This window comes from Pipistrellus hanaki (genome assembly GCF_964339955.1).
Source record: "Pipistrellus hanaki genome assembly, chromosome: 1".
NCBI classification, from domain to species: domain Eukaryota; kingdom Metazoa; phylum Chordata; class Mammalia; order Chiroptera; family Vespertilionidae; genus Pipistrellus; species Pipistrellus hanaki.
The window spans coordinates 24,781,311-24,804,976 of NC_140503.1; the positions used below are offsets into that span (position 1 = coordinate 24,781,311).

Genomic DNA, 23,666 nt, shown 5'->3' on the forward strand with positions numbered 1-23,666 from the left:
AATAAGAGCAAAAGCATGAGGCTGGTGCAAAGGGTAGACCAGGGATGAAATAAGAAGAGGAAGGAGACTGGGAGAGAGGAGAAAGAGGAGAAAGAGGAGGAGGAGGAGGAGGAGGAGGAGGAGGAGGAGGAGGAGGAGGAAGAGGAGGAGGGGGAGGAGGAGGAGGGGGAGGAGGAGGAGGAGGAGGAGAAGGAAAAGTTGGAGTCGGTTCAGGGCTGGGTTCACACAAAAGATGGCTATATTTTTTTTGAACTTTTTATTTTGAAATGAAAATAGATTCATAAGAAGTTGCAAAAATAATAGAGTAGTCTCATGTATCCTTCACCCAGTTTTCTCCAGTGATGGCATCTTTACAGTTAAGATAATTATATAAGTAACATAATTATATAGTTAATATCATTATAGTACAATATCAAAATCAGGACACTGATGTTGGTATGATTCACAGACCTTATTCACATTCCATCAGTTCTACATGCACTCATTTGTATATATAAGTAGCTCTATGTAACTTCTATGCAATTGTATTCATGTGTAGATTCATATAACCACCACCACAATGAACATACAGAACTATCTCATCACAAGGATCTCCCTAGTGCTACACCGTTATTGCCATACTTCCCTTTCTCTACTTCATGCCTCACCCCTGCCAACCACTAACTCCATCTCTATCATTTTGTCATTTATAGAATGTTACATAAATGGAATCATGAAGTATGTGACCTTTTGAGATTGACCCTTTTCGTTTTGCATAATGCCTTTGAGAGCCATCCGAGTTGCTACACATATGAACAGTCTGCCCCTTTTTATTACTGAGTAGTATTCCATGGTGTGGCTGCAACACAGTCTACCCACTGAAGGACATGTGAGTGTGTCCATCTTTGGCTCTCACAGATAAAGCTGCTGTGATCATCCATGCACAGGAAGGAGACATGGTACACACATAACACTCATGCACATCCCTTCTGCAACAAATCTCTGCAAAGCTGGTGTACGGATATGCCAGGCCTGGCCAAGGTGGCTCAGAGCACCAGAAAGCAGCAGCAAGATTCATGCAGAGATCAAAGAGCTGCCTCTCCTGGGCTTGGAGCTGCGCAGGCACAGTCTGTTCAGCAGGCCCAGCACGGGAATGAGAACCACAGGAAAATTCAATGTGCACAGAAGCCAACCCATACAGGTCATCTGCTGCCCGCCTCCATTCAAAGCCAGCGCAGGCTGGTAGGTCATCACACTTTTGGCATCTGATGGCCATGCTGACAGATCAACTACTGACCCAACTTCTCCCTCAGTGCTGGGGGAAGAAGAATCAGAGAGATAGCTGGGAAGAGGGTACAGCAGAAGTGACGCCCCACATGTAGAATGTCCCCCCAAGACAAAACCTTGCCAGGCTCAGGGCTATGAGGCAAACCTCCTTCAGGTGTGCTAACCACCCACTTCCTCTGGGATGCCCGCCATCCATCACCCCTGCCCTAAGCGCATCCCTTGGCCCCGAATGAGGAGGGTGCTTAATCCATCACTTGAGTGACAAGATCTCCAAGCTGGTACCAATCTGTAGCCCCAGGCTCCATGAGAAATTCTAAAGATAGAATTTAGAATTTAGAGAGGGACCTTTGTCTCTATCGTTACCTGGATAAAAGAGTGTGACCTACTCTTTACCAGGAGCACATACTATAGAGCAGCCAGTGAAGGATAAAAAAAAAAAAAAAAAAATCTCTGCAAATTAAAGGTGGGTTAGGTTTTGGAAATTCAGTTTCTCTCCAAGACTGGCTTGACAAATACGGAAGCCCATGGAGAAATGTACGCAGAGGCTGCTCATGTTTTTATTTCCTTCTTCGCTTTCTTTAAAGAGCTAACTCCCAGACCTGGTACAAGGAGAAAAAGGCAAACTGCAGAAAACCCCTGATGGCCCTAAACTTTCCCCTTGCCATCTATAGAAGCATCACCCTGGGCTCTCCAAGGTCCTAGGTGCTCAGGAGGAAAAGCCTCCCGGAGAACTGCCAGAACTCAGTGTACGGGGTTCTCCTCTATTTCATGCAGTCACTCCTCGCCACGCCCCTCCCCCACCGCACCCGGGCTGTGCACTTCCCTCTGCCACCTCACATGCAATGACTCCCAGGACCAGTCCTTGGCTGTCTTCAGTAATCCTGAGGGCTCCCCAAATCGTCCACATTCATTATCACCAACACCTCAGAAAGAGGCACCATAGAAACTCCACAAGCCTTGGCCGGCCAGGAAAAGACACTCGGTAAATTCATGATTTCTAAATCCATTTGCTTCCCAGCCATTCTTCAGATGACTTCAGTGGAAACCAAAAATTCATCTCTACCACAACTGCTGCAGCCTTGGGCTGTTTTAGCAGCAGATCGTCAGGGGTTAAGGGCTGCTGGGGGCTCTTTCCCTTGTTCTGACATTCCTCTGTAGCCTCAATAAAATACATGTGGATGCACGTGTGTCCCCCACCCTCCCATACACACAGACCCCTTCCATCACTCTTCAAGGCGAGGACCAAAGGAGAAGAAGGGGAGGGGTGGCCGGGATGGGAGTGCCCCAGATCAATGGATATTTGAAACTCAAACACATGGCCGGGACCTACACTGCACGTGTTAATTACCACACATGTGGCTGTAAAGGAGTCCGTGAAACACAAGGGGCCCAAAGATCAGAGCCAGGCAAGGACATTCCAAGGGATTAAATAAATAGTCTGAAGTTCTGACCCTCTCCCTTCTAGGAGCATGTGCATCTGGGTAAGATAACAGTGCCTCCCTCCCTCCTTACCCACCCCCCTTCTCCCCTCGGGCTCTCCACACCTGTGGACCCACGAGCCTCAGCAACCCAGGCCTCCCTGTCCAGGCCAACCGGCTGTGACCTGCTACTGCCTGGCCTCTCTCCCTCCTCCTTTGCTCCAGCTATCTCTCTGGGCCGCCTCCCCCAGCCTCCTCTCACTCTGTCTTTCTCCTCTGCTTTGGAGGACTCATTCCTGGCTGGCAACCAGACTCTCCGTGGCTGCACAATACGTCTTTTCATTCCTTCCAGGCAGAGAGAACCGATCCCTCCGGCCCTGTCAGTGGAGCATGTTCAAGAGGGTGGGGAAAGAATAGGCTGGGTCTGCTCCTCCCCCTTAGCGTACCCTCTCCCTCTCCCCCCCTCCCCCCCCCCCACTGCTCACACACCCAGCCCTCCAGCCTCACCTCCTTCCCACCCGTACCCCTTACACTGCACAAAGGCCGGGCCCAGCATCTGTCTGTGGTGGGCCTCAGGGCTGCAAGCTCCGGCTCTCAGGAGATGCCTGCTAGGAGACCCCACGTGTGGGCACGAGCTCAGACAAGGGGCCTTTGTGTCTTCCCACCTGCTGCCCTCGGAGCACATTCCATTCTTAAGTGGCAGCTGAAAGAGGGACCTCAGTGGGCCAACACAGGATATTACGAATGCCCTCTCGCACCCTGTCCCCATTCAAACCTCAGCTTCCTGGGCAGGTGTGGCTTCAGGTGGCCCTTCCTACAGGTGGCCCCAAACTGCATTTCACTGCACTGCCCATGGCAGCCGGAGAACAGGACCAGCACCTACACTGATCCTCCAAAGTAGAAGGAAGAGAGCCTACTGACATGTCAATACTCAGGGCAACTAAACCCCAGCATCCCTCCCTCCCCGCCCCCAGGCTTTCTCACTAAAGAGGGGGCCTCAGCAGAAATGTCACGGAGGAAGGAACTCATCCAGTGTAGGACAGCAAAGAACAAAAAATTGATGGCAGCTTAGCTCCGAGATGAGGCTTCAGACTCTACACCCCTATTCCCTACATCACCCCTGGGGGAATCAGGTTCCCCTGCCCTCTTCCTGATAAATCCATGAGATCCCACCATGTCCATGTGTCTGATTCTTACGTTATTCATGGGGTGCAGAGTCACATCAATCTGGAAAGTACTTCTCTGTGCAGTTTAAGGACCCAAACCCCATGGGTCTTTCTTGGTGTGGGTGCTTATCTCAGCATCATGAAATCTGGGTGGTCATTTCTGAGTGGATTGCCCTTTCCCCACCCCCCCTACTACCAGGACCTCATGCCCAGAAATAAAGGGCAGGTTCTGAAGACTCCTGTTGCAATAAGCAACACTGAAGGCAGCTTTCTTTTCCAGCTCCAATACATTGTCAATACACGCCATTCAAGGAATTGATGATTCCAAGTCTTTACAGAAAGAAACGGCCATGCCCCTCCCCCACGGGAAGGAACCACCCACACTCACGGCTGCCTCCTCTGTTCTGGGAAGACCTGGGAAGGCACTTGCTCTCGTTTTTTCACCCACTTACTCATTCCTGCTCACAGGAAGGGGAGCAGCCCATCTCGGCCATTGATCCATGTGTTCCAGTGGGTGGTGGCGGTGTCACCATGCCCTCCTTCCACATCTTCTTAGAGCACCCGCAATTGGCAGCAGGTTCTCAGGACACTCATATCCTACATTCAGGAAGGGTGACCTCGCCTCCTCCTCCCATCTCTATTCAGTAAGTGCCTGGAGCACCGTCTAGGGGGCTCACCTTGGTCTCCCTGTGACAGCGTGGGTCTTATGAGCATGAAGTTCCCAAGGCCCAGATTCAGGTGGGAAGCCTCAATCTCAGCCAAGGTCCCTTGTCTGGGTTTTACCTGAAAATGGGGGTTCTGGGTTTCTCACTCAGGCAATGGAATTGATAGTTATTTTCTATGCAACCACAACTCTCCGTGTGCTTGTGTGTCATCCTGGAGGTGAGCAGCAGTGATCTTAATGTCTGCCACACCAGCAAGTATGGTCCTCATATCCCAGGGACCTGCTCCTCATGGCAGCTGGAACCCTAAAAAGCACTCAGACAAATGCTTTAACCAAGGTATATATAATTGGTAAGGCCCAGTACACAAGGAAAACAGACCTTCTGTTCAAAAAGCAGTGGGAAGTGTTACTAAAGAGACTAAAAATAAAGTTGTATCCTCTCTTCCACAGCCTCTGTCTTGACTTGCCAAGGTGTTTTTAATTTGCTATTTGATGTTGCTTTAGGTATAGAAAAATTAAATTTTTGAGCGTACTATAAAAGCATGCATCGCAAAAGCTACGTGCACATGGGGCCAAGAATCAGCGGCAGACATGCTATTGCATGTACCGCTGCTCACACGCACGTGTCATTGACCCCATAGACTTTCCGCCCTTAAAAGCACAAGTTCAAAGACAAAATAGTTGAGAATTTAATGACAACCAATGCACAGGTCGCAAGCCCATGAAGCCAGCCTAGTCTTCGTGAAGAGAAACTGGAGGAGCTGGAATAGTTATTGAGAAGCAGTGAGGGAAATAATGCTCAGATGGGTTTCCAACATAAGAGAGTCGGGGTAGACTTGAGCACACCTAGTTTCATTATCCTTGTTTAATGCTGGCGACACTGGTAAGTTGATTTGACTGAACTTCCTAGGAACCAAGATTCTCAGGGACCCTGCCAGCTCTGTGGCCTGTACCCACTCACCTCCCCCAGAAATCCTGGGAGCTTGGTCCCCACCACGGATGAGCCTCACTCACCTCGGTGCCTCTCTGAGGAAACACAGAATAAGAATGGATATTTTCTGCAGGGCACCTTTAGCTTTCACCCCAGCTCCATCCATCTTGTCCAAGAATGCTTGCTTGGACTGGCTTTAGGAGAAAACATTGAGATAAAGCGTAAAACTCTACTCACCTTTCCTTCCTGAGTTACCCTGGCTCAAGGGCTTGTCGGTGACTGAACCTTGGGTGAGAGGGGAAACAGAAACACAGACATTCAGAATGCATCCCGGTTGGTTCCTTTCATAGAGTTGGCAAAGCCTGATGTTATGAGCATATGGTTATGTGTATATATATCATATACACATCTAGGGACATTATATACACAGTTAGTACATACATACATGTTGAGTGGGGTTTGTTTAATGTCAGTGTCACTGATATCACAGCACTGTTGAGATGAACCATAATTTCTAGGTTCCCTGGCAAGAGTCGTAACCAGACTTCTCCCTTGTTGAACATTCCAATGACTGCCCCTCGCCTCCACTCCCCAGCTCCCCCACTCTCACCAGCTCCATGTTCTGAGCCATATCTATTCAGTAGGGCCAACCGAAAAGAAACCCTCTCTTACTCAAATGCAATGATTGACATCCCTTGCTGGTTTGGGCAGGAAATCGGCGATTTTCCATCTGCATTAAGTAGAAAATTGTTGGCCCAATTGTCCCGAATGGGCCAAAATAGTCTGAGGCATGGAAACAATTTTCTAGATGCAACAGGCTGTTCCTTAAGGAGAGGGTAGTGTGTGAGTTTGGCCAAACACTTTGCCATGCAGATGCTAGGATGCCATATGCACCCATCCTTTGGCCCTGACCGTGTGTCACCTGTCTTCTCTACAAAAAGCCAAACAGGCAGGGCACAGCCAGATCATCCACAGAAAGGCATCTGTGGAGGTCCCACACCCAAAGAAAAGAAAGAAGCCATATTTTCCCAGTCTATATCATACCCTTTTTCCAGGTACTGATTTTGTGAGAATTCAATTATCTTACCCTGCATGACTTGTTTTTAGTGCATTTGTTTGCTTTCAGTGGAACTTTCCAGGTCATCTGCAAGGAGGGCTCATTCCTGCCCCTTCCCACAACAAGCCCAATTAAGGTTTCCAGTTTCCATATAAACCAAAAATAAACTTTCCTTTTTGGCCTGCAAGTCTTTGTTTCCTAATGTAGATACTTACTGCTCTTCCCACTTACTTCTCCCTTTCTATAGCAGGGCCAGAGGAAAAAGGAATAAATTTTGTGGGGGGGAAAGGAGAATGTTAGGATAGCAGAACTGCTAGCCTGTGGGAATCTCCCATTGGTTTTAGGATAATGTTTCATACTTTGCTTGCACTTCAAAATTAAGATAAGTAAATATATAAAACTCATACACATAGCTATTGAGAAATATGAAGCAGCAGATGGTGGGATGGGTTTTTGTTTTTTGTTTTTTATTTGTTTTTAATGAAGGCTGAGCTGCATACTGAATTAAGGGAGAAATTCTCATCTTAATGGAACGTGAAAGTATGGGGCTTGTGTAAATCCATAGTCCACACCCCCTGAAGCTGACCTAAGAGCAAAATTTCCCTATGCTTATCAAGTTGAAAATAGAAAGGACTTAATTTTTGCCATGGACAGACCTAGAGGGTCACTATAAATCCGTGGTGCCCTAAATGGTCTACTCATCAGAACCACATGCGAAGCTTCATACACACATGGACTCCAGGCCTCACTGCAGACCTATTGGATGAGAATATATAGAAGGGGTCTCAACACCTGTTTGTTTTTTTTAATCCCCAAAACACCGCTGAGGGCAGCCAGATGTGAGGGCCACTCTTATGAGAGTTTTCCATCGCTCTACATTACATGGTTCAAGGTGGCACACCTATGATGCATAGGCTACTGCCAAGAACCAATTCCAACATGTCATAATTGCAAGAGTTTCATCAAAAGGTTGATGAAGCTTGGGGGGTGGGGGTGGGAAAGGGGACTCAACAAGGACTGAGCCACATATGTAGTTTATCTGTTGGAACAGCTAAAAAGCATCTCCCCCAAACCTGAATAGGATTGTTAACTGCCAGACAGCTCAGGGCATCTTAATCTGCATGTTATTGCCTCCTGTTGGCCAGACACCTGAACAGCTGTAGGCTAATCCCCAATCTGACAATGCTACTATAAACCCTACTCTTTGAAACCCTACCCTTTGAAGTGTATTATCTCCACTTTGCTTTAGGACAATTCGTGTTAATAAAAAGCACTGGGTCCTGAGTCAAGGGGTAGTCTTTAGCTCCTTTAGCTGAAGCTCCTCTGCCTTTCAAAGGCTCCAATGCCTTTCAAAACTATCTTTCGTCTTTGGACTCCTTATTGAATCTACACATCAGCCTTTCTCCAGATTGCTGCACCACTTTGTAATACTGGGATGAGAATTCTGGCAGGTCACCACTCTCCTTCTGTACTCATGACAAACATCACTAATTGATGATCACAGTCTTTGATATTGCATTCCCATGCAATCTTGAAATCCATCTCAATCAAGTGCTCCCAGGACCATTATCATTCAGAGCATTCAACCTAAAAATGTATATGCCGTGCTCTAGGGATTACTGCCAATATTTGGGGAAAAGAGCATTGAGCCAGAAACCTACACTTACAATAACAAATATATGCATACAGGCATATACTGACTCTGTCACCCAGCTGACTGAGAGCAAGTGCATGCCCGAGTGGGATGCTCCCTCACCTGGAGATGGCTAATAACCACCACCAATTTTTCAAATATTCCCCTACAGGACACAGGGGATAGCCAAGAGGTCTCTCTCCAGCCCTTTTCTTTCCTCCCACCCCTCCCTACGGTACCTGAACATACAGGAGTTTTATTCTGCACAGAAGAACCACTGATGGGCTTCCCATCTGGGGTGACACACCAGCAGTACCCGGTGTAAGTGTGGCACTGCACCTGTATGGAAAAGTCAAAGGGGGAAGAATTGTAAGCCTTGGGGCATAATATCAACAGTCATCTCTCACCCCTTCAAAAGGATCCCCAGTATAGTGAGCGAGCTCCTTACACTTCTCACCCCAGCATCTGGTCCCAGAGGCTCTTGTAGGTGGGCTCGTCAGCCAACACCATTATGTTTTCTGCATGACTCCCATGCACAGCAACAGAAGCTTATCTACTTCTTTCTTATGACTTCTAACATTATCTAGATAGATCCAATGTGTGTTTCCTGTGATGGTTCTCACTAATACCCGCACATTTCCCTCCCACCCCACCCCAAGTACGGGTTAAATGTCCCCCTGGTAGGTTGATGTGACCCTTGTTTAACGAGCAGAGGCAGTGGGGAGGGAAATGTCTTGTCTTTCTTGTCTTTCCAGCTTTTCTCATCATCCCTTCATATAATCAGCTGTCTGCTGATTAGGTGGCTCTTCTGAGACAAGGGCACATATGATGGGGTTAAGGCAAGAGCAAGGTCACTTGTGTCTGCAGCTTCTAGCTGCCCCTCCGCACCAGGGCTCAAGCCTTTACCCTGCCTGAAAATATAATAGTACATGAAAATGAGGCTTTCTTCATTTGGGGTAACTCTTCTTTCTCTGCCGATAGCTGTCACTCTATCCCCCTCCTCCCACCCACCATCCTCTTCCTGTCTGCTTTCTACACAACTTCCTAAACACAAATCAGGGCATCACTCCCCTGCTTAAAACCCCCAGGCGACTTGCTAGACTCAGGATGGAGATTAAGTTCGTGATCGTGTAGGACCTTAAGCAAATTTGCGTGGCACTCGAGATCCTCCTGATCTGCCTCCTTCCTATTCCCACAGCCTCATTTTACACCCATGTCTCCACACACACTCTCCATTCCTGCCACAACAAACCCATTGAAGCTTGCAAGCACTTCCAAGTTTCTCATGATTTTGAACGTTGTCTGCTCCAATTCAATCTTTCCAGAATACCATTCCATAACCCATGCCCAGTTCACTCCTAATCCCTTCAGATTCTCACCTCCTTTGTGACATACCTTCTCTGCAAAGAGGTCCAGCCTCCCCCCCCCCTCCCCGCTTCTCCTCCCTCCATCCTCTGATCCTCCACACGCCTTGGTTTTCCAAATTTTGTGCCCTTATCACAATGAACTCTAACTATTGCTCTATCTAGTCCATTTCCTCCTTTTCCTGTGACCTCCCAAAGGCAAGGGACTGCAAAAGGTTATTTTTATGTTCTAAGCATCTAACATAATGCCTGGCATTTACTGTAGGCATTTGATGAATTGAACAAATGCGTGAATTATTATATTTACTTAGTCTTGGTCTCCATCAATTCTAAAAATGTAACATCAATTTAAACAGCCCCACCGCATCAAATGTAGACCTCATTCACAGGATGTGCCAATTTGCACAGATAGTAAAGTATTAAAAAAAAAAAAGTGTGCTTCCTGGGATCAAGGACATGCTGAAATTGAGGGTAGACAGTAATAGCACACAAGTGCTGAGGTCTATGAAGGGCACAGAGGTAAAGGAGATCCGATGGCCGGCATCGGTAAGGCAGGAAAGTCAACAGAAACGCCTCTGCTTTTGTGTGGATCCCAAACACTGTAGTTTTCCCCAAGGCTGGTCATTTCCCTAAGGACCCACCCCCAGAAATCAGGACAAGAACAAGATGGAGGGCATCCTGTTCCTGCCAACATGATTCTGTGTTTCAATGAGGTATTTACCTCTCCTGTCCATGCAAGGAAACAATACGAGCCAAGGCCTTCACCCAGGGCCATAGTCCACTCCCACCTCATCTCCTGGAGCCAATCCCATGCCCATGGCTGCTGCCCAGATGCTCTCTCAGGATCCACCTCTTGGGTTGGGTCAGTGCTACCTTCTGAGGAGGCGTAATGGTGGAATGGAAAGAAACCCAGACAGACCCAAGTGGGAAGCCTGGTCCAGGCAGTTGCAAACTTAGCTCTTCAGTCCCATCTATAAAATGGGGGTGACAACGCTAAACCTGGAAGGCTCTGAAGAGTAGAGCAAACAGTGTGAGCCCAGTGCCTGGCATGGCTGATGGCTGAGGCAGGGTGGCTGTGGCAATGATTGCTCTCAGCTGCGTCAGGAACACCTGGCAAGCCGGCCTCCTCCTACGCCAGAGCTCCCGAAGCTTGGGTGGGAAACATGGTGGAAACTTGGATTTTACCCCTTCAGATTCTGTCAGCCCCGCCGGGGATAGTTTCTAGAGACGATTCCTCGTCACTGACAATTTTAATAGGGCCTGGCTGGCTGCATTCTCCTCCTTGGTCAATAATCACCTCAAGGGAAGCCTGTCCCTGGGGCTAGACAGCCACACTGACTCACTCCCGGGCCCCTTGGCTCTCATGGTCAAGGCTGCCTCCCTCTCCTTGAGGACAGTACTGTCCAAGGTCAGCACCCAAAGCTGTGCCTTTGGCCCAGAGCTGCCTGCTATACTGAGCACTATGGTCCAGCCGCAGAGAACCGCTGGGTGGAAGCCCCCTCCTCCTGGAATGTGGCGTCCCACCCAAGGCTAGTGGGCTCGGAACTAAATGGGTAAGAGCTTAAGCCCAAAGCTTTATTTCGAGGGATATAATCTGAGCTCTGGGCTCAGCGGGTCCCAAGAGCCACATGCTCACTGACTATGCCCATTGTCTCTCTAAAGACACATGGACACTGTCTCCCAGCCCCCAGCCAGGCCATAGGTCCAAACACAGCCCCTTTCTCTTTAGGACCCTCAGCATTTCCCTTGGACCACGCTCCAAGGAATAGACTCCAAACCACGAAATCCTCAGGGTGGGAGCTACTTCAAGTCCTAGAAAACTGAAACCAAATGAGAAGTTGTTGCCTCTGAGGCCAGGAGCACATAGAAATGGGCTCATCTGCCCCGGGTATGCTGCAGGGCAGGGACAGTGGACAAGGCCAGGGCAGGGCCCTTTGCTGAAAGAGCCCCAAGTGAATTAACCCATGATTGTCAATCAAGAGGGTGTTTGTAAGTTGTCTTGGGGAGTCTGCAAGACGTCATCTTGAGGAAAAGATGTTACATGAAGACAGGAGGCAGTGGTCATAGAGTCAGACTGCAGCCCACCTTCTTTAACACATCAGCTCCCACTGAACCACTACACCTTCCAACCCTCTGCGGCCTCGAAAAGGTTCTTGGTGAAAGCCAGCCTCAGACTGTCTGAGGCTATTTTAAAAGGGGAGCTCATAATGCCTACCTCATGCCATTGCTGACAGAATTAAATTAGATAATGAAAATAAAGCACTTAGCTCATACGGTGAAGTACCCAGTCAGACTACTACACTATTTATCATCACTGTGTTCTTTTTCAGCAAACTATCTTTTTTCTTTTTTCTTTTTTTTTTAAGAGGGGAAGAGAGAGAGAAACATCAATAATGAGAGAGAATCATTGATTGGCTGCCTCTTACATACCCCATACTGGGGACTGAGCCCACAACCCAGGCATGTGCCCTAACAGGGAATCGAATTGCAACCTTCTGGTTCATAGGTCAGTGCTCAATCACTGAGCCATGCCAGCCGGGCATCAGCAAACTATCTATACACTCAAAAAGGGCACAAATGAATTCTCTGGTGGGAACCAAAAACACTCTATCTGACCAGGCACACGGAGGGGGCAGTCTGGAATCAGCAAAAAGTTTGAAGAAGTGTTGATGGAGTAAGGGAAGTTTGTTTTCGTATAGCAACAGTTTTGTTACACTCAGAGGAGAGAAGCGAGGCTTCTTGCACAAAAATTCAGGATATCAAGTCTATAGAATTGATGGTTTATACATACATCAATACCTAAGTTCTACCTAGCTTAGCCTCTTTCTTTATAAACTTATTTATTCTTTTGAATTCATAAATTATTTATTCTTCATTCTACCTCCCCCTCTCCCTCAAATTAATCAACTCACAGATCAATCTGTGGCAAAAGCATCGCCCAAGAGGAATTGACAACGTAATTAATTAATTGGCCATTTCTAGTATCCCACTGTGCAGTCCTCAAAACTCAGACTTGTTCTGGCCCCAAAGATGCAGGTACAAACCATGGAATTTGCTCCCACCCCATTCTGGAGCATCCCAGGAAGGCTGAAATGTCAATTGATGAGTCCTTCCATAAGAGTGTTTGTACATCAGCCTACGGGAAGTTACTGTCTGCTTAACTTTGTTGTTGAATGTAACTGGTATTCCTAAAAGTACTTTAAAAGTGTGTTCTACCCAGCGGGTGTGGTTTAGCGAACCAAAAGGTCACGGATTTGATCCCTGGTCAGAATATATGCCCAGGTGGGGGGCTCAATCCCCAGTATGGGTTGTGCAGGAGGCAGCCAATCCATGATTCTCTCATTGTTGAAGTTTCTATCTCTCTCTCCCTTTCCCTTCCTTTTTCTCTAAATTCAATAAAAATATTAAAACTAAACAAAACAACAATAAAAAAAAAAAAACAGTGTGTTCTTAGATAAGTAAATTTCATCTCTGACTCATATACTTAAAGATTTTTGGTTTGGCCCTGACTGGGTGCTCAGTTGGTTAGTGTCATTCCAATATACTAAGGCTGCAGGTTCAATTAACCAGTAAATGCATAAGTGAAAAGGCATCTCTCTTTCTCTCTCTCTCTCTAATTAAAAAAAAAAAAAAGAAAGAAAGAAAGAAAGATTTTGGCTTGACGTCCTTTATATAAACAGCCCAATGGTATATTGCAAGTCAACCTCTATCTAAATTATGACAAAATTTGAAATTATTTTAAGCCTGTTAATCTTCAACATTAGCCCAACTCCTGGACACTAGAAGAATGTGAGAGGCTGGCTCTCCCAACAAATGCAGTGGAGTGAGTGATGAGTAGAAAAGATCTGCTCACAGGGGCGAATGGAGAAAAGCACCGAGGAGGACTGGGGGGACAGTGATAACCACAGGTGCCAGGCCCCACATGGAGATCGCCACCTTCTACTTCCCAGCGGTTTCCCACCACCACCCATGATCTATGCGCTATCTCGTTCGGGCCTCGGTCACTCTGTGTGCACGTCTTTCATAGGAGAGGCACAGGGAGTGGAAGATGCTTGTTCAAACGTCACAGCTAGTTCATAGCAGCATTTGAATCCCAATCTCCAGCCTCTCATAAAACATGAGAATGGACAGAGCTGGAGAAAACGTTAGCATTCACCTGTCTGACCCAAACATTTTTCCAAACAAGGAAACCAGAGACAGAGAGGTAGCCTGCTGGCCGGCACCTCGTTGTGGCAGGTGTGCTGGTGTCAGAGGGAACTGTGTCTCAATTCTCCAGCAAATGGAGCTTTTCAGAAGGGAGGAGGAAGAGATGGGATAACTGGTCAGGAAGCAGCTGAAAGAGAGTCTTTTGCTCCAGTTCGAGTGAGAATTTCCTGGAGTAATTTGGGGAGTGCATGGGGCCTCCGCTGTGTGCAATGGCTGGCCTGCTTTCCTTGGTTATTCCTGGGGTGCTTCTCTGCCGGGGTCGGACCTCACATCTCACAGTTCCTCTCTGTTGCTGGACTTTTGCTTCCCCTTGTGTGAAGGGTCCCCTGCTTCCTTAGACCAGTCTCTCCTGCATGTGCTCACTTTTCTCCTCTGCTCCGGACACCCTCACACGGCCACTTGGGTAAGTGCTGAATGCAGTTGGTGTCCTGAGGGTGTGGCTAGGAATTGTTGAGGATGTGGAGCTTCTCCAGCCAAATAACTCTGGAAATATTGGGTCAAATAAAATGAAAAGAGGTCTCGACTTCAGACTGTCTCAGAGCCTTATATCCATGACTTAGCTCTCAGAGGACGAGATCGCTTGCAGCAATGCCTAACCTTATTTCACTGTGGGGCACATTTCATGGTTCTAGTTGTTCTCTGAAATTTGCTTTATAAATTTATTTTTAAAAAAGGCAATACAATGAAGGGCAGGGCCTCGCCGTGTTTCTTTGCTTCTCCCAGCCCTACTTTTTTACAGTCCAGGTAGCAGGCTCTCTTGAAATAATTTCCCCCGATTTCCTAAGGCTCTGTTATCTGTGAAGAAATCCAACTTGAACTGCCCTAGACCTTCACTGACTGGGGTCCTCCCCCCCCAGGTCCTCCGCGCGCCGCACCCCCCCCCCCCGCCCAGGCACAGCGCCTCCTTGCCTGGTGCTTTTGTTCCCTCTGCTCTGTTTCTTTGTGCCTCTTTTGTAAAACAGAAAATGTGAACCATATGTAAAGAGACAGGCTCCGTTCAACATCCTCCTTAGTAGCAACTACCGAACTTGTGATGAAACGTCAACTGTCATGTACCTGAACATTTCTAAATCAAATAAAAATGTTAAAACACACACTCCAGTGGGAACGAGTTAAACAAAAAGCAGAAGGCATGCGGATATTTGTCTCTTTGGTGGTGAGAGGATGAGGCGGCCTTTTTATTTTTAATCTGCCAGTTGCTCCAAGTCAGGAAGCAGATTCTCCGGATTGCACGAATGCACAGTGCAGGCTAAGGATCTTGCTGGGTGGGCCCCACTGACCGCATTGCTTCTGAGCAGCCCCATTTTCATTCTGTCGGCATTGCCTACGGAACCTCTGAGAAACTGTGTGCTCCGGGGTGTCCTGGCCCTGGCTGGAAGACCGAGTCTCCAGGCCAGCCGAGGATGCTACTTGTACCCCAGAACACCTTTCTCCACCAGAGGCTGCAGGAGAGCATTGCTTATTGCCTGGAGAGCTTATAAAAACAGATGGCTGGGCCCCACTCACAGAGTTTCTGGGTTCATTCATTCTGGGGTCAGCCAGGGAAGCTCCATTCTAACAAGCTCCCAGGTGATGCCATGGCCGCTGGTCTGGGGACCACCCTTCAAGAATCACTGTTTTAAAGGAAACTTCTTGTGCCACATGATCTTTCTGGCAATGATCATAGAAATGCTGAAGAAGCAAGCACGAAGTTTTCTAGGTGGGAATGTGTGAACAGGGAGCCTGTGGCCGTCCTTCCTTCCCAAGTTCTTCTATTCCGGTTGTTTTGATGGCACATGGTTTTTTCATTCTTGGACCTGGTGATTGCAGCATTGCGTTTTCTGGGAGATTTCACCGTGGAGGAGAGCCTGGAGCGGTGAGAAGGTGCGGGGCAGAGGAAGGGATGGGGGATCCTTCTGGTCTGCCGAGCATGAGCATGTTTTTTTTCCTCAGTTTGGAAAATGTTATCCAGCAATGACCTCCTCATCTTCGGTCAGGTTTGGCTCAGAAGCAACAAGATGCAGAAAGAAAAATATAGCTTTGGAGCCCAAAGAACCAATCTTATCTACAAGCTGTGTGACTTTGATAAAGGCATATAACCTCTCTGAGCCTATCTATGAAGTAAGGCTAATGGCGCCCATTTTCAGAGTCGTTGAGAAGACAAAATGAGACAAGCTATACGGGGGGAAAGGAAGGGGGTTTAAAAGCAGGTTTGGAGTTGTTCGTATGGAATATAATAATTAATACATAACACAAGATTAAATCATTTTGCTACTCACAACTATAAACCTGCTTTTGCCCACACTGCATAGAGCATCTAAAATAGTGGCAGGTCTAGAGTCTACTCTCAGCATGCCCCGAGTCCACCCTTTCCCCTTCCTTTGTGCAGGGAGGGTTGGAGGCCGAAGCTTCAAAGCACAGCTGTTCTCCTGGGTTGCAGATACTGTCCCTTGCTCTCTGCCAGGTCTAGAGAGGGCAGCCTGCAAAGGAATGAGGGATTTTCCTCATCCTCCAGAATTTAATGGAGGAGATGCAGGAAGGAAGATAACCCTTCCATTTCAAAACCTCCTAAATAAGGGATTCTCTGTGGATTGTGTTTTTTATGAGATGATGGTGTAATGGGGCTGCCAACACCGTGTTAGTTAAAAGCGGTGTGTGTAGAATGAGGCAGTCTATTCTTCCCCAGGCTGATTATGACCACATCCAAAATCCTGTGTCCAGCTTGGGGAAGGACACTCTATTATTGAGTGGTGTGGCAATGGCCCTAAGTGTGGGTATTCATGGTTCTGCCTGGAAGGTCCCTGGGTAAGTACTTGCTGTGGGCCTACTATGTACCTACCCACCTGGTTGAACATTCGCTATTGTCTCATAAAATCCTAAAAAGTGTGCGAGGAGCCTTTAATTTGAGCTCCTTCCCAATGCAGTGGCCCTCCCTTCCCGCCCCCATGGCACCCCTGCTCAACGGCCTTCAGTCCCTGCTCACCCATTTCCCAGTTAAGTTCTCTTTGGTTCAGGCCTTCCATCTGTGAATTGCTCTACTTGTAAAAAGTTCTTCTCTATTTGAGTCAGAATCTGAGTCATTATGTAATACTATGGGCCCAGTGCACAAAATTCATGCAAGGGGCTCGGCCCTCACAGCCCCAGCTGCCTCGGCCCTCGCAGCCCCGGCTTTGTCTGGAAGATCATACGGACAGTCATTCTGCTGTTTGGTCTAATTGCATATTAACTCTTTATTATATAGGATTTTACTCAGTGAGACTATTCAGTAAATGGCTATTGTCATCCACAGACAAATATCTGAAGAAAGTGCTCATTTATCCTTTTGGTCTCCAAACAAACCATCTCTGGCTCCTTTGAATATTCCTCATGGGAATAATTTTCCAACCTGAGTCACCCGCTAGCTATGTTATAGCCAATATCACTTTAAAAGATGCAATGCCCACCCGGCTGGTGTGGCTCAGTGGTTGAGCATTGACCTATGAACCAGGAAGTCACTCTTTGACTCCAGGTCAGGGTACATGCCTGGGTTGCAAGCTAGACCCCCAGTAGGGGGCATACAGGAGGCAGCCGACTGATGATTCTCTCATCATTGATGTTTCTCTCTCTTTCTCCCTTCCTGTCTTTGAAAGCAATAAAAGAAAAACATACAAAAAAAAATTTTTAAGATGCAATGTCCTTTAGAGAGGCATAGAGAGTAGTGATTAGGACTAAGAACTCTGCGGCAGGCCCTTGGGTTTGAATCCTAACTTTACTACTTGTAAGCTGGGTGACCCAGGGCTTGCTGGGGTCCCATTTTCTCATCTATAAAATGGGGATATAATAGTGTCATAGCTCAAAGAGAGGACCAAATACTGCCTAGGTCATAGTGAGGACTGAAGAAGTTAATATGTGTCAGGCACTTCTAAAACAGCCTGGCATGTGCTATATAAATAAGTGTTATTGTTGTTGTTGTCTAAAAAAAATAATAATAGTAAACCGCAGAGACAGTAACTGAAGCCCCCATCACTGAGCCTCCCCATTCCCATAGGCAGAAGGAAGGCCAGAGAAGCAGGCCTCCATCCTTCCCTCCTTCCCAAGGACACCCCCTTGCAGAGGAGCAGCTGCCATACCATCTAGAGCTTGCTTCTTTCATTTCCACAACAGACAAGCTAAGGGGACAGACTCACCCAGGGATGTGTCCCGCTGGGAGCACCCAGCCTCTGTGTGCGTCCTCCAAAGCAAAGGAGGCAGCCAACCTGGGAAAGGATGCTCGGTGGCCATTCAGCTGGAGAAGAGCCATGGAAGAGAGTAGGACTGAGCCGTGGTAGGCAACTCCCGACAGAACACAGTGGAGACCATGTCCTGAGCACACAGCACGCTGTACCCACCCTCATCTCACTGCACATGTCCGCACCTGCTGGGTGACCCAGGGGTACCAGCGCTCTCGCGGAAAAGAAGACATATGCAAGAGGTTAGATAACTCACTTGCTAGAGAAGTCCTTTCTGCATTGGATGAATCAGGCCCTGCCCCATCACCAATGACATTTAAAGTTGGCTTTCATAGCAACATAACTTAGATCGTATATTCACTGCAAATTACTCGTCACCTAGACCACCCACAGGAAGGCAAGAAGTAGAGCCCCTTGAGCAGCCAGCTGCTGGCTCTTGTTCAAGCTTCTCCATCTTTTCATACCTCGATGTGCTAAGAACCTTAATGGCCACAGAGCTATGTCAGTGGAGGGAGAGGAGCAAGCGGGAGCCCAAGGCCTGACTCACGCAGGCAGCAATGCATCTCCTCAGGCATCAAGGCTTACTGTAACCCACGGTTTCTAATTTGAAAAAGAAATCCCTTCCCTACTATAGGTTCCAAGAAGAAATATCAGTTTGCCAAAGATAGAGCTCTCTAGTGATTCTAGAGAGTTTCTAACCCCCTCATTTGCACCTTTCTCTACTCTTCCCCACCTCCCATTTCCTTCCCTTGCAAATACCAAACCAAGGACATGGATACTTGTCACAGTGCCTAAAACCACAGCACTGGCTTCAGGCCACTGAGCCCCCATCGCCTCACTCTCATGGCGATGGCAGCTGGCATTAACCACACACATGGGTGCAGAACAACACTCACCCCACTGGCCATTTAAAAAGAAAATGGCCCTAGCTGGTTTAGAGCATCAGCCTGTGGACTCAACCGTCCCAGGTTCGATTCTGGTCATGGGCACATGTCCGGGTTGCAGGCTTGATACCCAGTAGGGGATGTACAGGAGGCAACTGGTCATCCATTGATGTTTCTATCTCTCTCTCCTTCTCTGAAATCAATTTTAAAAAATTAAGTGTTTAAAAAGGAAGTGAAAGATTCAGAACTTACTACAAAGCCGTAGTAATAAAAACAGTGTGGCACTGACATAAGGAGAGACATGTCGATGAATGGATAGAATTGAAAGTTCAGAAAGAAACCCTCACATGTATGGTCAATGGTTTTTCAACAAGGAAGCCATGACAGTTTAAGGAGGGAAGGAACGATCTTTTCAACAAGTAGTACTGGGATTGCTGGATATATACATATATATACAAAACCTCACACTGTGTACAAAAGTGAACTCAAAATATTGATCAACCTAAATATAAAAGTGAAAACCATAAAACTCACCTTGGATTAGGGAATTTTTTTTTACCTTTTTTTTTATTAAATTATTATCTGTGTACATATTTTAACTCCCCCCGTCCCATACATACCCTCCTTCCCCAGAGTTTTGTGTCCATTGGTTGTACTTATATGCATGTATACGAGTCCTTCGGTTGATCTATTATCTCCCCCAGATCTCCCTACCCTCCCTGCTGTAATTTGACAGTCTACTTGTTGCTTTACTGTCTCTATATCTATCTTTTGGTTCGTAATGTTCTTTATTATCCAAAAATGAGTGAGGTCATGTGGTGTTTCTCTTTCATTGATTGGCTTATTTCACTCAGCATGATGTTCTCCAATTCCATCCAGGTTGCTGCAAATGATGAGAATTCCTTCTTTTTTATGGCAGCATAGTATTCCATTGTGTAGATGTACCATAGTTTTTTGATCCAATCATCTGCTGATGGGCACCTAGGCTGTTTCCAAATTCTAGCTATTGTAGATTGTGCTGCTATGAACATAGAGTGCATATATCCTTTCTGATTAGGGAATTTTTTAAGATATGACACCAAGAGCACAAGCAATGTTTTTTTAAAAGTAGATAAATTGGGCTTCATTAAAATTAAACTTTTATGCATTAAAAGACATTATCAAGAAAATGAAAAGTTAACTCAATGATGGGGGAAAATATTTGTAAACCATATGTCTGATAGGATTCTTGCATCTAGAATATAAAAAGAACTCTTACAACTCAATAAAGATAAATAACTGAATTTTTTAAATGAGAAAAAGATATAAATAGAAACTTCTCCAAAAAAAAATATTCAAAAGACCAAAAAGCACATGAAAAGATGCTCAATATCAATAGTCTCTAGGGAAATGCAAAGTAAAAACACAATGAGATACCATTTCAGCCTGGCCAGTATGGCTCAGTGGTTGATCATCAACCTATGAACAAGAAGGTCATGGTTCAATTCCTGGTCAGGGCACCTGCCCAGGTTGCAGGCTCAATCCCCAGTAGGGGGTGTGCATGAGGCAGCCGATCAATGATTCTCTCTCATTTATGTTCCTGTATCTCTCTCCCTTTCCCTTCCTCTCAGAAATCAATAAAAATATTTTTTTAAGAGAGAGATACCATTTTACAGCTAACAGGATGGCTATAATAAAGAAAACAGAAAATTAAAAATGTTTGCAAAGATGTAAAGTACTTGGAACCCTTATACATTGTATGGGTCAGAGTTTGCCAGTGTCTGTATGGCTCAACCATTTTAGTTGAGCAGTCTGAAATCTAAACAGGAAGAAAATTAACATTTGTCAAATAGCAATTATGAGCTATTGTAAATAGAGGGCATTTTCGTGTAAGTTATCACATGCAATATCTAGTTGTTTGAAACAAGAGCAATTCGCCGAGACCGGTTTAGCTCAATGGATGGAGCATCGGCTTGGGGACTGAAGGGACCCTGGTTCGATTCCGGTCAAGGGCATGTACCTTGGTTGCAGGCATATCCCCAGTAGGGGGTGTGCAAGAGGCAACTGATCGATGACTCTCTCTCTCATCGATGTTTCTAACTCTCTATCTCTCTCCCTTCCTCTCTGTACAAAATCAATAAAATATATTTAAAAAAAAAAAAAAAAAGAAAGAAAGAAAGAAAGAAACAAGAGCAATTCAATGGGAAAAAAAAAAAAAAAAAAAAAAAAAAAAACCCTGAAAAGCAAATAGTAAGATGCCCTGGGCATGGTGGATATTCACATTGTAAAAAAAAAATAAACAAACAAAAAACTAATATTTTTATTGAGCACTTAACCAAAAAGAAAAAAGAAAAGCAACAACTTGCCCACCAACAGTGGGTCTATTGACCATTATGTCATTGATACGTAAAGGATAGGACTGGATTTTTAACAGTGTGACTACTTTTTTTAATAAAAGTTGGCATTGTACGTGCCACAGAAGGCTGAGGGAGCCTCGTGCAGGGTCCTGCTCAGGAAAATATATAGGACTGGCTTTGTTCAGGGGCAGCCATGGGCTGGGGAAGCTCAGAACACTCCAGCTTATGGATGCACCCAGGGTCTTTATATATATATATATATATATATATATATATATATATATATATATATATATATATATATATATATAATTGATTTTTTACAGAGAAGAAGGGAGAGGGATAGAGAGTTAGAAACATCAATGAGAAAGAAAAATCCATCAGCTGCCTCTTGCACATCCCCTACTGGGGATGTGCCCGCAACCAAGGTACATGCCGTTGACTGGATATTCACATTGGGACCTTTCAGTCCACAAGCCGACGCTCTATCCACTGAACCTAACCGGTTTCAGCTGCAACCAGGGTCTTAGTACTGGAGCCTTCTGAGCCTCTGGACTCTTTGGCGCATCAAAAACAGGACAAATCCTTTTCACCCTGTGAAGATGCCCCACAGTCCCGCCTGTCTATGTTTAATCAGCTGAGGCCAACAGAAGCTCACAGTCCAGGCAAATCTCCGATACCTCCCGTGCCTGCTGGGGATCTGGAAGAGGGAGGCCCAGATGGGAAACCCAGGTGTTTCCAGGGCAAGCTAGTCACACAACTCAGGCTGTAGGGGTGACTTCAGGAAGCACAGTTCTACTCTGTGGGGTTGGGTAGGGGAGGAGGCGGGCAGGGGTGGGGGGCGGGGAAGAGGAGTTAAAAAAGAATATCAAGGCCTGTTTCATAACTCAAGCCCAGGCTCTTAGGAAATAGGCTGTAATTCCCTAGGTTTTGGCAAATACAACAGTAAGAGCTATAGAATGCTGACAAGGGGAGCCCACTGTCTTTGCCAAAAAGCCACAACACATTTTCTTTGGGCTTCCAACTTCAGAATACAGCCTTATGAAGAAGAAAGTACAGCTTCCCAGACCCCTATATACAAAAAAAAAAAAAAAAAAAAAAAAAGACTTCAGAAAATAAAAGAGTACGTATATGTGTGCATGGGTGGAGGAACAGTGATTAGAACAAGTAAAAATGAGGAGAGCATTAGTGCCAGACAGATCTGTGTCAAGAAAGGCTGTTCCTGGGGCATGGAGCCCACTGATAGGAAACCTAACACATTTTTTTTCATATAGAGGCAACATTATGAATGGAGTTTTATATTCTATAGTATTATTAGAGCTACAATCCATCTACACAAAAATTTAAAATGGCTTGGGAATGTATTTGATAACAACCACTGCTCAACACCATGGAAGGCAGTTTGGTAGCATGCATCAAATGCCTGAAAAAGTGCATGCCCTTTTGACCCAATAGTCACCTTCCAAAAACTTAATCCCCAAATTTCCAGGACTCATGGTACATTCATACAATGAAATACAAGGCAGCCATTTTAAAAACAAGGTAGCGTTACATGTAACTAACCTGGAAATAAGTCTACAATATAATTAGTTTAAGGAAGTGTTATATACAATATATGATATTATACCATTTCTTTCCTAAATAATAAGTACTCACAAAGAAAATAGATCTAGAGGGTTATAGACTTCATTGTCCCTATTTCGGGAAGATGAAATTGCTGGCTTTTCCTTCCAGCCTTATGTGTTTCTATATTGTCAGAATTTTTTTTTTTTACAAAGTATGTGTAACTTTTCTATTTAGAAAAAAATAAAAAAAGTTCTCTCTTTTATTAATTGAGTCCCTAACATACTTACAGATACACATATATAGAATAACACTTTGCAACACACCATTTTACTAGCCAAATAGTGTGTGGCTATGTCATAACGTGTTTTGTTTAAGCAATTCTCTATTATTGGATATTTAGTATTTTTGTTTTTTCAGTCCTCACCTGAGGATATTTTTCCATTGATTTTTAGCGAGAGTGGAAGAGAGAGAAAAAGACAGAGAGAAATATCGATGTGAGAGAAACACATCGATTGGCTGCTGCCTGCACGAGCCCTGACCAGGGCCCGGCCCGGGGAAGAGCCTGCAACCGAGGTATGTGCCCTTGACCTTTCAATCCTCAGGCTGACACTCTATCCACTGAGCCAAACTGGCTAGGGCTATTATTGGATATTTAGGTTGTTTCTAAATTTTTGCTACTGCAAGCAAAACTTAGATGGAAATCCTTGTGGCTAAATATTTGCACTTATTTTTAATTATTTTCTCAGAATAAATTCCTAGAAGTAGAATTCCAGGTTCAAGATATGGGCACAATGAAAAACTTTCACCCATCCTGCAAAGTTATGTCATAAAAAGTCAGTGCCAATTTACTCCCTTACCTGCGATGTGGGGGTCACCTTCTCCCTTCACTCAAGCTATTTCCAATTTTTACCAATTTGGCAAGCAAAGCGACACATCATTATTTTTATTTGTATATTTCTTTCATTACTAAGGAAAGTGACATCATTCA

General features: G+C 45.7%; 1 protein-coding gene across 8 annotated transcripts in view; it reads right to left on the minus strand.

Annotated features, from left to right (window-relative positions):
• The window catches only part of SMOC1 (SPARC related modular calcium binding 1), a 137,458-nt gene that overhangs the window by 43,829 nt on the left and 69,963 nt on the right, over positions 1-23,666 (minus strand). For 6 of the 8 annotated variants that reach the window (XM_084893305.1, XM_084893302.1, XM_084893299.1 and 3 more), the window contains exons 4-5: positions 8,375-8,474; positions 5,683-5,730 (exon numbers count right to left, since the gene is read on the minus strand). In XM_084893305.1, the coding sequence (XP_084749431.1) occupies positions 5,683-5,730; positions 8,375-8,474 (148 nt within the window). Of the gene's footprint in view, positions 1-5,682; positions 5,731-6,117; positions 7,252-8,374; positions 8,475-23,666 lie in introns of those variants that run through there. The other 2 variants (XM_084893303.1, XM_084893304.1) reach the window with 2 other exon arrangements.